The 17,172-nt window shown below is 45.7% G+C and overlaps 1 protein-coding gene across 3 annotated transcripts in view; it reads left to right on the top strand.

Moving 5' to 3' along the window:
- LOC129695394 (probable ATP-dependent RNA helicase DDX60) overlaps window positions 1–17,172 on the top strand; it is a 139,440-nt gene that overhangs the window by 29,289 nt on the left and 92,979 nt on the right. For all 3 annotated transcript variants that reach the window (XR_008723153.1, XM_055632303.1, XM_055632302.1), the window contains exons 2-5: window positions 56–122; window positions 4,690–4,879; window positions 6,700–7,056; window positions 8,539–8,655. Coding sequence is in view for 2 of the 3 variants with exons in the window: in XM_055632303.1 (XP_055488278.1) it covers window positions 56–122; window positions 4,690–4,879; window positions 6,700–7,056; window positions 8,539–8,655 (731 nt within the window). In the remaining variant the exon portion in view is untranslated. The remainder of the gene's footprint in view (window positions 1–55; window positions 123–4,689; window positions 4,880–6,699; window positions 7,057–8,538; window positions 8,656–17,172) is intronic.

The following is a 17,172-nucleotide window of genomic DNA, read 5'->3' as shown; positions in this document are numbered from 1 at the left end:
GTAAACTATCTAATTGCCCCATAACTACCATGGTTTCAACATTATTTTTCAACAGAAAAGAATCCTGCCCAGATTTGGAAGTGGCTGGCATCATATTTGACAAAAATATTTTGCAAATTCCAGTAAGTATTGTTCACTTACATCTGCAGACTAATTATCTTGATTGGTTGCAAAAAGCAGTAACTACTGAAAATACTTCACAGCATCTGTAGGAAGAGAAATAGTTAATATTTCCATTTTAAAAACCTTTTATCAGATGAAGATTAAGATACATGGGGCCCACACTGACTCGGTAGGTTGTATTCAGAACTGCCTTACCCATAGAAGACAGAGGTTAACGATGGTAAGGTGTGATTCTGACTGGAGGTCTCCACCTGTGATGTTCCATAGGGACCACTAATGTTTGTGATATAAAAAAATAAGTTAGACAAAAATGTACATGGATTGTTTAATACGCAAATTGGAGGAACAGCACCTCATATTTTGCTTGGGAAACTTATGGCCCTGCCCCACTGTACGAGTTCATTCAAAAGTTCTCCTGAGTTTGCCTTGATTCGAACTCGGAGATTTACGGTAATGGCCGCTTGTAGGTACTCGGAGGTCTCGTGAAGATTTTTCAACATGTTCCTGCCTCTGCCCCATGCCCTTCCTTAGCGTGACCTACATGTCTCTCTCCTGTGGTTTTGGAGTGACCACCTCCCTATAGCTACCCTCTATGACCTCCTCACTCTCCCTGACCAGACAGAGGTCATCGAGCTGCTGCTCCAGGATCCTAATACGGTCCCTTAGGAGCCCCATCTCGCTGCACCTGGTGCAGATGTGGACGACTGGAGGGCCATCCGACACCATGACCTCCCACATCTGACATCCCGAACAGTACACTGCTCTGGCTGTAATTCTCCCGCCTTACCCTGGATCCGATACAAGTATAATACAATAGAAACTGCTGGGAGAAATCAGCAGGTATCTGACTCACAACAGCTGCTCCCTCTTGATCTTTAAACTGCACCATTATTATATAAACAAACAGCACTGTACCCTTAGCTCACTGTACCTTTACTAAAGCACTGTACCTTTAGTCCACTGTATCCTTGGCTCACTGTACCTTTACTAAAGCACTGTACCTTTAGTCCACTGTATCCTTGGCTCACTGTACCTTTACTAAAGCACTGTACCTTTAGCCCACTGTATCCTTGGCTCACTGTACCTTTACTAAAGCACTGTACCTTTAGCCCACTGTATCCTTGGCTCACTGTACCTTTACTAAAGCACTGTACCTTTAACCAGAAAGCAGAAATGCTAACCTGAGGTTGCACCCTATCAGCTGCTTCCTCTAGTCTGCTTCCACCAATCAGCGGCTTCCACCAGAACCCTCCCTATGAAGTGTGGAACGTTACAGATTTCTGTAAAAGCCCTGACCCTCCTCCACTCGCTCCAACGGTTCCCGGGCCTCTGTAATAGCAAGCCCCGCGCTCGATTTATACACTCACCGCCCTGACCCTCCTCCACTCGCTCCAAAGGTTCCTGGGCCTCTGTAACAGCAAGCCCCACGCTCGATTTATATACTCACCGCCTTGACCCTCCTTCACTCGCTCCAACGATCCTGGGCCTCTGGATCGGCTTGGTCCATTGGAGAGACAGAGTGGACAGCTATCTGCAGAGCCAAAAGAGATGGGGGAGATATTGAACAATTTCTTTTCTTCGGTATTCACCAAGGAGAAGGATATTGAATTATGTGAGGTAAGGGAAACTAGTAGAGTAGCTATGGATACTATGAGTTTCAAAGTAAAAGAAGTACTGACACTTTTGAAAAATATAAAAGTGGATAAATCTCCAGGTCCTGACAGGATATTCCCTAGGACATTGAGGGAAGTTAGTGTAGAAATAGCCGGGGCTATGACAGAAATATTTCAAATGTCATTAGAAACGGGAATAGTCCCCGAGGATTGGCGTACTGCGCATGTTGTTCCATTGTTTAAAAAGGGTTTCTAAGAGTAAACCTAGCAATTATAGGCCTGTTAGTTTGAGTTCAGTGGTGGGCAAATTAATGGAAAAGAAACTTAGAGATAATATATATAAGCATCTAGATAAACAGGGTCTGATTAGGAACAGTCAGCATGGATTTGTGCCTGGAAGGTCATGTTTGACTAATCTTCTTGAATTTTATGAAGAGGTTACTAGGGAAATTGACGAGGGTAAAGCAGTGGATGTTGTCTATATGGACTTTAGTAAGGCCTTTGACAAGGTTCCTCGTGGAAGGTTGGTTAAGAAGGTTCAACTGTTGGGTATAAATGCAGGAGTAGCAAGATGGATTCAACAGTGGCTGAATGGGAGAAGCCAGAGGGTAATGGTGGATGGTTGTTTGTCGTGTTGGAGGCAGGTGACTAGTGGGGTGCCTCAGGGATCGATGTTGGGTCCTTTGTTGTTTGTCATGTACATCAATGATCTGGATGAAGGTGTGCTAAATTGGATTAGTAAGTATGCAGATGATACCAAGATAGGGGGTGTTGTGGATAATGAAGACGATTTCCAAAGTCTACAGAGTGATTTAGGCCATTTGGAAGAATGAGCTGAAAGATGGCAGATGGAGTTTAATGCTGATAAATGTGAGGTGCTACACCTTGGCAGGACAAATCAAAATAGGACGTACATGGTAAATGGTAGGGAATTGAAGAATCCAGTTGACCAGAGGGATCTGGGAATAACCGTGCATAGTTCCTTGAAGGTGGAATCTCATATAGATAGGGTGGTAAAGAAAGCTTTTGGTATGCTAGCCTTTATAAATCAGAGCATTGAGTATAGAAGCTGGGATGTAATGTTAAAATTGTACAAGGCATTGGTGAGACCAAATCTGGAGTATGGTGTAGAATTTTGGTCGCCCAATTATAGGAAGGATGTCAACAAAATTAGAGAGAGTACAGAGGAGATTTACTAGAATGTTGCCTGGGGTTCAACAACTAAGTTACAGAGAAAGGTTGAATAAGTTAGGTCTTTATTCTTTGGAGCGCAGAAGGTTAAGGGAGGACTTGATAGAGGTCTTTAAAATGATGAGAGGGATAGACAGAGTTGATGTGGATCAGCTTTTCCCTTTGAGAATAGCGAAGATTCAAACAAGAGGACATGACTTCAGAATTAAGGGACAGAAGTTTAGGGGTAACTTCTTTACTCAGAGAGTGGTAGCGGTTTGGAATGAGCTTCCAGTGGAAGTGGTGGAGGCAGGGTCGTTGGTATAATTAAAAAATAAATTGGATAGGCATATGGATGAGAAGGGAATGGAGGGTTATGGTATGAGTGCAGGCAGGTGGGACTAAGGGAAAAAAGTTGTTCGGCACGGAGTAGGGCCGAGATGGCCTGTTTCCGTGCTGTAATTGTTATATGGTCATATGGTTAATTAACCTGCAAACCTGTACATCTTTGGAGTGTCGGAGGAAACCGGAGATCTTGGAGAAAACCCCCTCGCAGGTCGTGGGGAGAACGTACAAACTGTACAGACAGCACCCGTAGTCGGGATCGAACCCGGGTCTCTGGCACTGCAAGCGCTGTAAGGCAGAAACTCTATCACTGCGCCACTGTCCCACTTATACTATTTGCTGCAAAATAAAGAAATAAAGTGCTGGAGAAACTCAGGGGGTCAGGCACCATCTCTGGAGAACATGGATAGGTGATGCTATGGTCGGGTCTGAAGAAGGGTCCCAAACCAAAACGTTGGCTATTATGTTCTCCAGAGAATCTGCCTGACCCGCTGAGTTACTCCAGCCTTTGTGTCTTTCTTACTGCAACAAATTAACCTATGGCGGCACAGTGACGCAGCACTAGAGTTGTTGCCTTGCAGCGATTGCAGTGCCAGAGATCTGGGTTTGATCTTGACTACAGGTGTTGTCTGTATAAAGTTTGTACATTCTCCCCGTGACCTCCTGGGTTTTCTCTGAAATCTTCGGTTTCTTCCCACACTCCAAAGACGTGCAGGTTTGTAGGTTAATTGGCTCGGTGTAAGTGTAAATTGTCCCTAGTGTGTGCAGGATAGTTTTATTGTGCAGGGATTGCTGGTCGGTGCGGACTCAGTGGGCCGAAGTGCCTGTTTCCGCGCTGCATCCCTAAACAAAACTTAACTAATCCAATGGTACGTTTTCAAAGAATTAGTTCATGGTTTACCGAAAATATATTTTCTCAAAGGCATGAAACTCAAAAGGGAAATTGGCTAACAAGGGAAGTTAGAGATAGAAGATTGTCAAAATAAACTAATCCCTTCTGCCTGCCCATGTCCATGGCGCCCCATTCCCTGCACATGATGTGACTTTATTTAAGAAACATTTAGACAGGTACATGTATAAGATAGTTTGGTGGGATGTGGGCCAAACACAGGCAGGTGGGACAATTGTAGGTGGGACGGACATATTGGTTGGTGTGGGCAAGTTGGGCTGAAGGGCTTGTTACCACGATGTAACCAGCATCCGTGGTTCTTTGTAATTCAGGTCATGCCATGTGTTTAAATATGTATTCATAATCTACCACATCTAATTCAAGCTGCAAATCTCCCTGTATCTTTTTGTTTGTGTTTAACTCCATGTTGGGTCTCTTATGTAATGGCGACTGCTTTTAAGTATTGCACTCGATGAGTAGTAGTTTTGGGGCATCCTTTAAGCACCTCCAAGAACACAAATGTTTTTCTTCGTATGCTTCCTCCTTAAGGATGACAAGCTTGCTCCGTGACTTTGTCGAGTCGGAGTTCTTTGTCATCGATGGCGATTCTTTAATGACGATGTACATTCACAATGCAATGGTCGATGGTGAGCAGAACCTGCACTTTTTCCATCTGGTGGAATGCTTCCTGTTTGACTTGATCCAAAAGCAGGCCACGTTTGTCATCACGTTCTTTAAGGTGAGAATTAAATCACAAATTCTGCAGCGCTGTGTTTCGCACGGACAAGGCTGTTACCGTCTCTGGGGGTTGCATGAGTAAAATGCATTGGGTTAAGGTTTTTAATTGTCACGTGTACCGAGGTATAGTGTAAAATTTCATTTTGCATGCTATCCAATCAGACCAGATAATACTATACATAAACACAATTATGTAAAATCTCAAGTATTATAGGTAGAGCAAAGGGGAAGATACAGAGTGCAGTGTATGGTTCTCAGCATTCTAGCGCAACAGTTCCAGAGACAATGTTCAATGTCCACAATGGGGTAGAGGTGAACAGGACAGTGCTCTAGTTTGTACAAGGACCGTTCAGAACCCTGATACAGAGGGGAAGAAGCTGTTCCTGAGTCTGGTGGTGCATTTATGCTTTCAAGCTTAAGGTTGATGGATTGATTGTAAGATATAGCAGGGACAGAGGCCCTTCAGCTCACCAAATCCATGCTGACCATCAATCACCCATTCATACCCATTCAATGTTATCCCACTTTCTCACCTCCATACACACGAGGGGCAACATACAGAGGCTAATTAATCTACAAACCCGCATGTCTTTGGGATATGAGATGAAACCGGAGCACCCGGAGGAAACCGAGGCAGTCACAGGGAGAACATGCAAACTCCACACAGGCAATGCCCAAGGTTGGGATCGATCCAGGGTCTCTGGCTCTGTGAGGCAGCAGTTCTACCCGCTGCCATCCTGTTGCTGACCAACATTTAGAGTTCTGTTTGATTCAGAGTTGTGGGTTCAAACCCCACAAAGGCAGCCGGAGAAACTTAAATCCAAGTATTTATATACAGTTAGAACAGAAATCAATATTGTCATAAATTAAAGTAGTAAACAACTTTATTGTTGTAAATGTGAAAATGCATATCTTCAGATTTGGGAACAATTTCTTCCCTGCTGTAATCAGGCAACTGAACCATCCGATCAACTACAGAGCGGTCCTGACCTACCATCTACTTCATTGGAAACCCTTGAACTGTCTTTAATCAAACTTTACTGGACTTTATCTAGCACTAAAAGCTATTCCCTCTATCTGTACACCGAGGACAGCTTGATTGTAATTGTGTATAGTCTTTCCACTGACTGGATAGCATGCAACAAAATAGTTTTCGACACTACCTCGTTACTCGTGACAATAAACTAAACTAAACTAAACTAAACTAAACTAAACTAAACTATTGTAAACTTACGTCTGGAGTCCGACTGTGCTGGTCAGGTACAATCGCTCCATTCTTTTAAATCTTTATTTCTAAAGCAGCATTTCTTACTGTAACTATGCTATTGGACATTATCTTGCACTAAACATTCTTCCCTCGGTCCTGTATTTGTACACTGTACACAGCGTAATTGTAATCATGCACATAGTCATTTCACTGACTGCATAGCACGCAACTAAAAAGCTTTTCACTGTTTCTTGGTATACTTGACAATAATAACAAACTATTAGAAGATAGGCATAGAAGATAGCATCTGCAGTTCATTCTTAAACAAACTTTGGAATAACTCAGTGTGTCAGGCAGCATCTCTGGAGGAAAGGAATAGGTGACGATTCGGGTCGAGACCCTTCTTCACGCTCGGATCCTGACCCGAAACGTCACCTTTTCTCCAGAGCTGCTGCCTGACCCACTGAGTTACTCCAGCACTTTATGCCCATCTTCGGCATAAACCAGAACCTGCAGTTCCTTCCTTCACATTTTGTCCGCTGAACTGTTAGATGTTCCTGTGATTGATCTTGCCTTTTTAGTTGAGCTGGAATTGTTTGCTTTTGTTTTCCCAGGATATGGAATGCATTTGGAACCATAGTTGCTCCTGCCTCACGCTCCGCACCGCACTGATTCTTCACCTGCAGCGCAACACGAACATCACAATTTACACAGAGTTTTCCAACTGCTTTGATCCAAAGTGGGAGAACTTCCTGGGTGAGAACCAGCCCTATTTTGTGATGATCTCTGACAAGGCTCACCTCCAGGAACGGGGGCAGCATCATTCCACGGGATTGTTCCACAATCTGATGCTTCACACACTAGGGAATGGAATCAATGTTGTCATCACATCAGGAATCTCCCAGGACATTCTCAGAGTTCATGGGTATCACCAGACCAGCAATGCCAGCGTTATTTTAAACTTTCAGAAGGTAAAATGACAGTTCCGAAAATCGGTAAACCCTTGCAATAATGGACCATGGGGTGGTGGTGGAGTGGGGTTGGAGGATGGAGTCTGTTATTGCCGATTGTCTGCTATAACTGAGTGGGGTACGATAAAATTTGGCCCAAGGCCAGAAGGGTAGAAACATGGTCAATTTGAAATGTCACCTAACCATGTTCTCAAGAGATGCTGCCTGACCTGTGGAGTTACTCCAGCACTTTGTGCCTTTTCTTTTTGTAAGCCAGCATCTGCAGTTCCTTGATTGTATGGTTGTGTCTCTCTATTCCTCTCCTGTTTAATTTTTTTTCATTTGTCTATCCTACCCTGTTGGGGATCTCAGTCGACAAGACTGCACAACATCACGCAGACTTCACAACATTAGCAACACATTACACAGATAATAGAGCCTGGTCAATGGCTGTGCCATCATAGAAACAATGGCCAAGAAAGCACACCAATGCCTATACTTCCTTAGAAAGTGTAGGAAGTTCAGCATGTCCCCAACAAACTCTCACCAACTTCTACAGATGCGCCGTGGAAAGCATTTTATCGGGATGCGTCACAGAATGGTTTGGGAACAGCTCCATCCAAGACCGCAAGAAATTGCAGTGAGTTGTGGAAGCAGCCCAGACCATCGGCAAACCAACCTCCCTTCCACTCTCCATTTATGCTTTCCGCTGCCTCAGCAAAGCCAGCAGCATAATCAAGGACGAGCCACAGCCTGGCTACTCCCTCTTCTCCCTTCTCCTATCAGGCAAAGGGTGAAATTGCACACCTCCAGATTCTGGGAGTTTCTTCCCATCCCTTGCAGAGTCTGAAGAAGAGTTTCAACACAAAACACCACCTATACATGTTTTCCAGGGATGCTGCCTAACCCGCTGAGTTACTCCAGCACTTTAGTGTTATTTTTTAGTAAAACAGCATCTGCAGTTCCTTGTTTCTATAAATACAATTGTCAAACTCAAATACAATAGATGGAGCAAAAGGGAATGTACAAAGTACAGAAATAGTTCTCAGCATTGTAATGCATTGTAACACATCAGATGCCTAGAATGTGTATAGTAAAAAGCGTTTTGTTATGTACTGTAGTAACCCGTTACCGGAAGGACCACTTGATTACAATCGAGCACAGTATACAGACACAGGATAAAGGGAATAATGTTTAATGCAATATAAAGCCACTGAAGTCTGATTAAAGATAGTCTGAAGGTCTTCAATGAGGTAAATAGTAGCTCAGGACAATTCTCTAGCTGGTGATAGGATGGTTCAATTGTCTGATAACAGCTGGGAAGAAACTGTCCCCGAATCTGGAGATATCTGGAGAAGGGCCTTGATCCCAAATGTCACTTGTCCATTCATTCCACAGATGCTGCCTGACCAGCTGAGTTCTTCAAGCACTTTGTGAACTTGTGTGTGTTTCCTTGTTTCTCCCACGGGTGTTGAACCTTCTGCTCTTGTCCCTACATGGCAGTACAAAGCGGATCTGAAGCGAGCACACGGAGGGCTGCTGAGATGTGCCCCGGCGTTCCACAGCAAAGTGTTTTGTGCAGCTAATGAAAACGAACTGATGGAGAGACTGCAAAGTGAGGTAGGATTCCTTTCAGTAGTGGGAGAGTCTAGGACCAGAGGCCATGGCCTCACAATAAAAGGACGTACCTTTAGGAAGGAGATGAGGAGGAATTTCTTCCGTCAGAGTGTGGTGAATCTGTGGAATTCATTGCCACAGAAGGCTTTGGAGGCCAAGTCATAGGGTATTTTTAAGGCAGAGATTGACAGGTTCTTGATTAGTAAAGGTGTCAGGCATTATGGGGAGAAGGCAGGAGAATGGGGTTGAGAGGGAAAGATAGATCTGCCATGATTGAATGGCAGAGTAGACTTGATGGGCAGAATGGCCTCATTCTGTTCCTAGAACTTATGAACATGAACTTATGAGGTACTGCTTCAAAAAGACAGCATTTATCATCAAGGATTCCCACCATCCGGGCCTCGCCTTCTTCTCACTGCTACCCTTGGGCGGGAGGTGAAGAAGCCTGCAGCCCCACACCAGCAAGTTCACGATCACTTCAGAAATCTCCAACACCTTTCTCCCCCTCTTTCTTTCCTCCCCTCTGCCCCACCTAGAATCCCGACTATTTCTCCCCCTCCAACCCCTCCTGCTACTATCCCTCCTCTAGCTTCACAATTCACAACTCGTCAACCTTTTGCTGCTATCTCTGACCTTTATTCCAACCATCTGCCTTTCACCCCACCCCCCTCACCTGCCTCCAGCTTTAACCTGCCATGCTTTGTCTTGCCTCTCCCCTCTTCTAACTTTCTTCTACCCCACTACAATCACTCTGGAGAAGGGTCCCGACCCAAAACATCATCTATCCATTTCCTTCCGCAGATACTGCCTGACCCGCTCAGGAATCCTCCCTTCCTTTGTTCATGGCAGCTGCCCCTTAACAAAACCTGGATTTAGATTGTCTAAACATCACTAACAGTGATATTTTATAGCTCATACAGGTCGTTGTCCCATGTGGTGGCTTTTGAGAAGTTATAAAAGAGGTTCATCTGAATGCTGCTTGGATTCTAAGTTATTAGTTATCAGGAGAGCTTGGTCAAACTTGGATTGTTTTCTCTGGGGTGTCAGAGTAGAGGGGAGACCTGATAGAAGTTTATAAAATTATGAGAGGCATAGAAAAGGTAGACAGTCAGATCCTTTCCCCAGACTGGAAATGTCAAACACTAGAGGGCAGAGCTTAAGGTAAGAGGGGCAAAGATTAAACGAGATGTGCTGGGCAAGATTGGGCAAGTGGAATGTGCTGCCAGGGGTGGTGGTGGAGGCAGATATGACAGTATTGTTTATGAGGCTTTTGGGTAAGCACACGGATATGCTGGGTACGAAGGGATGTGGATCATGGGCAGGCAGAGGAGTTTCGTTTAACAAAGCATCATGTTCAGCATGGACATTGTGGGCCAAAGGGCCAGATGCGGTGCTGTGATGTTCTATGATCTATAATAGTTCCCAACTATATAAAGTACTAGACCAAGTGGGACCCATTGGGTCCCTGTCACATAGGAGGCCTGGTCCCCCAACGCAACCCATTTCCCAACCCAATATTGCCCCACTAACCCATAGCCCCCATGAGAGGCATGGTCCCCCAACTAAATCCGTTTCCGAATGTAAGATTCCTACACTCCCCTGCCTCCCCCATCAGTGGACTTTAAAAAAATCCCAATTGCACTTTCCCTGCCTGCCGCAGCAGTTCCAATTGCAATAGCAATTTGCCCTCCCCCTCCTGTTGAAGCACTTGCTGTGATATCCCATTGAGGTGAAAAGTTCAGAGTGTTCCTGTCTTGCAACTTTGTATTGAAGTGTGTTGGAAGCTGGCAGGAAGAATTTTGACTGTAAAAATCATGTTAACTGGCTTTTTTAAAGCTTTAATCATCGATAACGTGAAATATAGCATCAAATATTAAGTGAACCTGATCACGGCGTGGAGGGCAAAAACGTGAGTCAGAATATGTAAAAATGTAAGCGCTGGTGCAAAGCATTTTGAAGAAAATACAAAACATACATACATACAACACACTTACAAGATGAAATTTTTATAGGTATACCCGACCAAGTGGGACCCGTTGGGTCCCTGTCACATGGGAGGCCAGGTCCCCACCAGAACTTGTTCCCCATCGCAATATTGCACCACTAACCGATAGCCCCCATAGGAGGCGTGGTCCCCCAACTCAACCCGTTCCCGAACGTAAGCTTTTAAACCATAGAAGGCACCCAACATCTCTAGATAATTTATGCCCAGTGTAAGTAGTAATGACAACTCAGGGTTAGTCCATCTACCACCTGTGCTGGATATGGCGTTTGTTGCTCCCCAGCCTTGAGCACTGGCATCTGTTTGGATAACTAGCGTAGGGTTAGTGATGATAATAAGGCTGAAACTATGCCAAACGTTTTCTGCCCACCACTGTAGTTCTGATATTGCTTCAGTGGGTAACTTCATGACACGATCATAATGACCTGCATGTCGTTTTAGTGCCTGTACCTTTGCTCTTTGTAAGTTTTGGTAGTGCAAAGGTCCGAATTGCATAGCTGGAAATGCTGACTAATGCACGTAAGGCTGCTGGCCCTGACGGCATCCCCGGGCGCGTGCTCAGGGCCTGTGCTGCGCAGCTGACAGACGTCTGGACTGACATTTTCAACCTGTCACTTGCCCAAGCAGTTGTCCCCACTTGCCTTAAAGCCACCTCCATCGTGCCAGTGCCAAAACACTCCACTGCGGCAAGCCTCAACGACTTCCGCCCAGTTGCACTTACCCCCATCATCACCAAGTGCTTCGAGAGGCTGGTCCTGGCACACCTCAAAAGCTGCCTACCCCCCACACTGGATCCCTATCAGTTTGCCTACCGCAAGAACAGGAGTACGGAGGATGCCATCTCAACGGCACTTCACTCCGTCCTCTCCCACCTCGACAACAGAGACACTTATGTAAGAATGCTGTTCATCGATTACAGCTCAGCATTCAACACCATTATTCCATCAAAACTGATCACCAAACTCGGTAACCTGGGCATCGACCCCTCCCTCTGCAACTGGATACTGGACTTTCTAACCAACAGACCCCAGTTTGTGAGGTTAGACAAGCACACCTCTTCAACCCTCACCCTGAACACCGGCGTTCCACAGGGCTGTGTGCTGAGCCCCCTCCTCTACTCCCTCTTCACCTATGACTGCACACCTGTACATGGTACTAACACCATCATCAAGTATGCAGATGATACAACGGTGATTGGCCTCATCAGCAACAACGATGAGCTGGCCTACAGGGAGGAGGTCCAGCACTTAGCTGCATGGTGCGCTGACAACAACCTGGCCCTTAACTCCAAGAAGACCAAGGAGCTCATTGTAGACTTCAGGAAGTCCAGAGGCGGCACGCACACCCCCATCCACATTAACGGGACGGAGGTGGAACGTGTTTCTAGCTTCAGGTTCCTGGGAGTCAACATCTCCGATGACCTCTCTTGGACCCACAATACCTCTACTCTGATCAAGAAGGCTCATCAGCGTCTCTTCTTCCTAAGGAGACTGAAGAAGGTCCATCTGTCTCCTCAGATCCTGGTGAACTTCTACCGCTGCACCATCGAGAGCATCCTTACCAACTGCATCACAGTATGGTATGGGAACTGCTCTGTCTCCGACCGGAAGGCATTGCAGAGGGTGGTGAAAATTGCCCAACGCATCACCGGTTCCACGCTCCCCTCCATTGAGTCTGTCCAAAGCAAGCGCTGTCTGCGGAGGGCGCTCAGCATCGCCAAGGACTGCTCTCACCCCAACCATGGACTGTTTACCCTCCTACCATCCAGGAGGCGCTACAGGTCTCTCCGTTACCGAACCAGCAGGTCGAGGAACAGCTTCTTTCCGGCGGCTGTCACTCTACTCAACAACGTACCTCGGTGACTGCCAATCACCACCCCTCCCCCCCCCCCCCCCGGACACTTATTATTATTTATTCAAATCGTTTGCTATGTCGCTCTTCAAGGGAGATGCTAAATGCATTTCGTTGTCTCTGTACTGTACACTGACAATGACAATTAAAATTGAATTGAATCTGAATCTGAATCTTAATCTGCTACCATTTTCCCAATTACTCTTGCTATGTCGAATAGTTGGTCGATTGTTGACCATTAGATTGTTGCATGATTGCGCCAATGCAACTGTTTTGTCTCTTGGCAAACTTACAGTCTTTTGGACTGAATTAATTGTGAAGCCCAAGAAGTCCACAGTTGTGGATGGCTTCAACTTAGATCTATCTGGATGTAAGACAAATCCCAAGGTTTCGAACAATTGTTTGGTAGCTGATACAGCTGACATAGTCAATTCCATGGTTTTACCTACTACTAAGATATCATCAAGATATGCCATGACAATATGTTTTTGTCTTCTTAATATTGCCAAGGCTGGTTTTAGTATCTTGGTGAATAATCTTGGGGCTGATGTTAAGCTATTGGGTAACGCTTTAAACTGCCATAATTGTCCCATCAAGGTAAACTTCAGTTATCTGCGATGATCCTTGTGCGAATAGTAAGCATCTTTAAGATCAATGCTTGCCATGTAGTATCCTTTGGAAATTAATTGTTTGGCAGTAACAAACGTTTCCATTTTGAAATGTATATACTTAACAAACATATTTAGTGATGTTAAGTCAATGATGATGCGACATCCACCATCTTTTTTGGTTTTAGTGAATATATTTGATACAAATTCCAAGGGTTCATGTTTTGTTTTTTTCAATTATACCCTTTGTAATTAGTCTCATCAGTTCAACTTGTCCCTCTCGTTTTTCATTCACTGAGAGGGAAAATACCCTTTGGGGTAAATGTTGAACTGGTGGCAATTTACCTGTTATGAATTGTATTTTGTATCCACTAATGCCATTGAGTATATACTGATCACTCGTGATAGACTCCCATGTTGTTTTAAACTGGTGTAATCTCCCTCCTGTTAGTATTAAGCCCCTTCTTTCTATATGCTGGTAGGAACCAGACCCACCTACCTCCATGGTTACGGGTATTTCCTCTGGTTCCCGCCGGTCATACGAGGCTTGCGAGGCGTTGACGTTGGGGGGTGGTGCATTTTCCATGGGGTCCGCTCTGGGCCCTGGTCTAAAAAAGACTTACGGTGATAAAATGCGGACCCCGAGCTTTCACCAGTCCTATATGGTGGACGTCGATTGGTGGACACGACGGGGTGCTGCCACTTGGTGTTTAGTGCTCTAGGTTTGTTCGTCCCGTGCCCTGCCTTCATGAGACCGTGAGTTTTTGGGGCCTCAGCCATATCTTTCATTCGCTTAGGTAGGTCATTGCCAAAGGGCAGTATGCCTGGCTCAGAGGCTGGGGTTTTGAATAGCCCCGCAAATTTAGGATTGATGGCAGGTTTTATTATTTCTTTACGCAGGTTGTTGATCTCAAATTGCGTATTGCACAACAGCGCGAGAGTATCCTGTTGAGTGGTGGTCATCTCGGTTTTGTCCACGGAACGAGCAAGTGAAGTGATGGCTGACGTCAGGAGCCTGAGGATCCGCTGCAGTTTTAGCTCGTGGTGTCGGATGTTTGGCCCAACGTGCCCCCAGATTTGGCTGTTTACAGCCGGCACTTTGAGGGACTCACAGTCCTCCGGTGCTGTATAGGTGTCCAAAGCATCATTGAACACCTGCTCCTGTAGAGCCGTTGGAGAGGTGGTTGATGCTGGCCACTAGTTTGGCTTCTAACGGTCTTCCTGCACGTGGGGTTGACACGTAGCAGTCCACTACACCAAGCAGCTCTTCCTGTTCCTGTACCCCTTGCATACTCCCGAGATCTTCAGCCATCGTCCCCTCTTCTTGACCAGCCCAGTCCTGGTCACCAAAGCTATCCTCTGGAAAGGAGGAAGCAATGGACAGTGCACAAGGCACTGTGGAAGGAGTGCCTGACCTCCTTCTGCGAGAGCGCACCTCGTTGGAGCACCTACTCCAGGAGCCGCTCCACGCGGCTCAGGCGGCTGTCTCTCCCCCACCTGGGTGGAGAGACGTCCCCGTCCGACGTGTCGGAAACCACCGGCCGGATGCTCTTTCTGGTAGCTTTCCCTCCAGCCTGCTGCTCAGGCACTAGCGGAGCTGGGCTCGGCACGGTGTCGGGGATAGCAGAGCGCTCGGTTAGCGTTCCTACCGCCTGTTGCTGCCCCCCCCCCTGATGGAACGCTCCTCTGGTGGAGTCGAATGGGGGATAGATTTCTTTGAGAGTCTTGTCTTTGGTGTACTCATTTCTGAAAGAGAAATCAGACGGCTCTTCTTTGGTAAGTAATGTCGACCTCAGTTCACTTACCTGACGGTCCGTCTTTTAAATTGCAGTGGGAGCACCTGACTCCCGCTGTAGCCACTTGTTGCACTGCTGGCGTAATGCCGCGCATGCGTGCTGAGCAGGTTCTTCACGGAATCACTCATGTGACTCCGAAGTAAAATTCTTGTTAAAGTAGGCATTTTTAAAGCTTTAATCGTCAATAACGTTAAATATAGGAAGCTCCTGGAAAAAGGCTCTCTGTGAGAAGCTGCAGTTATCATTGGCAACGTCCCATTGTGATGTCATTGTGGCACTCGGCAGCTCGAGAGCCCATTGTGATTGGCGCACTGTGAGTGGCATTGCTGGGGGCTGGGTTCATCAGCAGCCTGCATGTGTGGCACAGACCAGCAAACAGCACAGCATGTCATTTTTGACTGCACTGTCCTCCGCCCCCCTGGTGGAGGGGTAGATCTCCCGGCCCTCAACAACAGCACATTGAACTGGCTACAGCGCCTGGAGGGCGTTACATAACCTCTGCTGCCGCAAATGTAAGAAGAATGTGGGATTGTGTCATTGTCACTGGAAGAAGTGGGTTTGGCTTTTTTTTAAACTTTAATCATGAATAACATGGAATATAGGATGAAATCTTAAGTGAACACTTAAGATTCCTGAGTACGGCGTGGACAGGAAAAATGTGAGTTTGAATATGTCAAAATTTAAGTGCTATACTTAGCATTTTGAGGAAGATACAAAACATACACACACGCACACAAGATGAGTATTTTAGTATATAGATAGATCTATGGCATTTAAGAGACCTTTGGATAGGCACATGGATAAGCAGGTAATAAAAGGATATGGGCTATTTGCGGGCAGTTAAGAGATGGTCTTGACTTCATGTTTGGCACAGACATTATAGGCTGAATGGCCTGCTCCTGTATTGTCCTGCTCTATGTTCTAATTGCCATCTCAATATAATGGTCACGAGTGACTAGTGGGTACCACAAGGTTCAGTGCTGGGACCCCAGCTATTTACAATATATATTAATGATTTGGATGAGGGAATTGAATGCAACATCTTCAAGTTTGCAGATAACACAAAGCTGGGGGGCAGTGTAAGCTGTGAGGAGGATGCTAAGAGGCTGCAAGGTGACGGATAGGCTGGATGAGTGGGCAAATGCATGGCAGATGCAGTATAATGTAGATAAATGTAAGGTTATCCACTTTGGTGGCAAAAACAGGAAAGTAGACTATTTTCTGAATGGTGGTCGATTAGGAAAAGGGGAGATGCAACGAGACCTGGGTGTCATGGTACACCAGTCATTGAAAGTAGGCATGCAGGTGTGGCAGGCAGTGAAGAAGCGAATGGTATGTTAGCATTCATAGCAAAAGGATTTGAGTATAGGAGCAGGGAGGTTCTACTGCAGTTGTACAGGGTCTTGGTGAGACCACACCTGGAGTATTGCGTACAGTTTTGGTCTCCTAATCTGAGGAAAGACATTCTTGCCATAGAGGGAGTACAGAGAAGGTTCACCAGACTGATTCTTGGGATGTCAGTACTTTCTTATGAAGAAAGACTGGATAGACTCTGCTTGTACTCGCTAGAATTTAGAAGATTGATGGGGATCTTATAGAAACGTACAAAATTCTTAGGGGTTGGACAGGCTAGATGCAGGAAGATGTTGGAGAAGTCCAGAACATGGGGTCACAGTTTAAGGATAAGGGGGAAATCTTTTAGGACCGAGATGAGGAAAAAAAAATTCACACAGAGAGTGGTGAATCTCTAGAATTCTCTGCCACAGAAGGTAGTTGAGGCCAGTTCATTGCCTATATTTAAGAGAGAGTTGGATGTGGCCCTTGTGGCTAAAGGGATCAGGGGGTATGGAGAGAAGGCAGGTACAGGATACTGAGTTGGATGATCAGACATGATCATATTGAATGGCGGTGCAGGCTCGAAGGGCAGAATGGCCTACTCCTGCACCTTTCTATGTTTCTATGAAAAGCAGGGTTACAGACAGCACCTGTTGTCAGAATCTAATCTGGGTCTCTGGCGCTGTAATGCAGCAACTCTACCGCTGCACCACCATGTCGCCCAGAACTGTAATGTTAATGTCATGTTACAGTAATGTTTTCTGACCTGTAATATTAAAGACAGGTACTGTCAGGTACTATCACAACATTTAAAATACATTTAGACAGGCATATAGATAGGACGGGTTTAGCGCTCAGGGCAGGTGGGACTATTGTAGATGAGGCATGTTTGTCAGCCTGGACAAGTTGCGGCAAAGGGCCTGTTTCT

This window comes from Leucoraja erinacea, chromosome 3 (assembly GCF_028641065.1).
Source record: "Leucoraja erinacea ecotype New England chromosome 3, Leri_hhj_1, whole genome shotgun sequence".
NCBI classification, from domain to species: Eukaryota; Metazoa; Chordata; class Chondrichthyes; order Rajiformes; family Rajidae; genus Leucoraja; species Leucoraja erinaceus.
The sequence above is the reverse complement of the archived record's forward strand: the minus strand, read 5'-3'. Positions and strand labels throughout refer to the sequence as shown.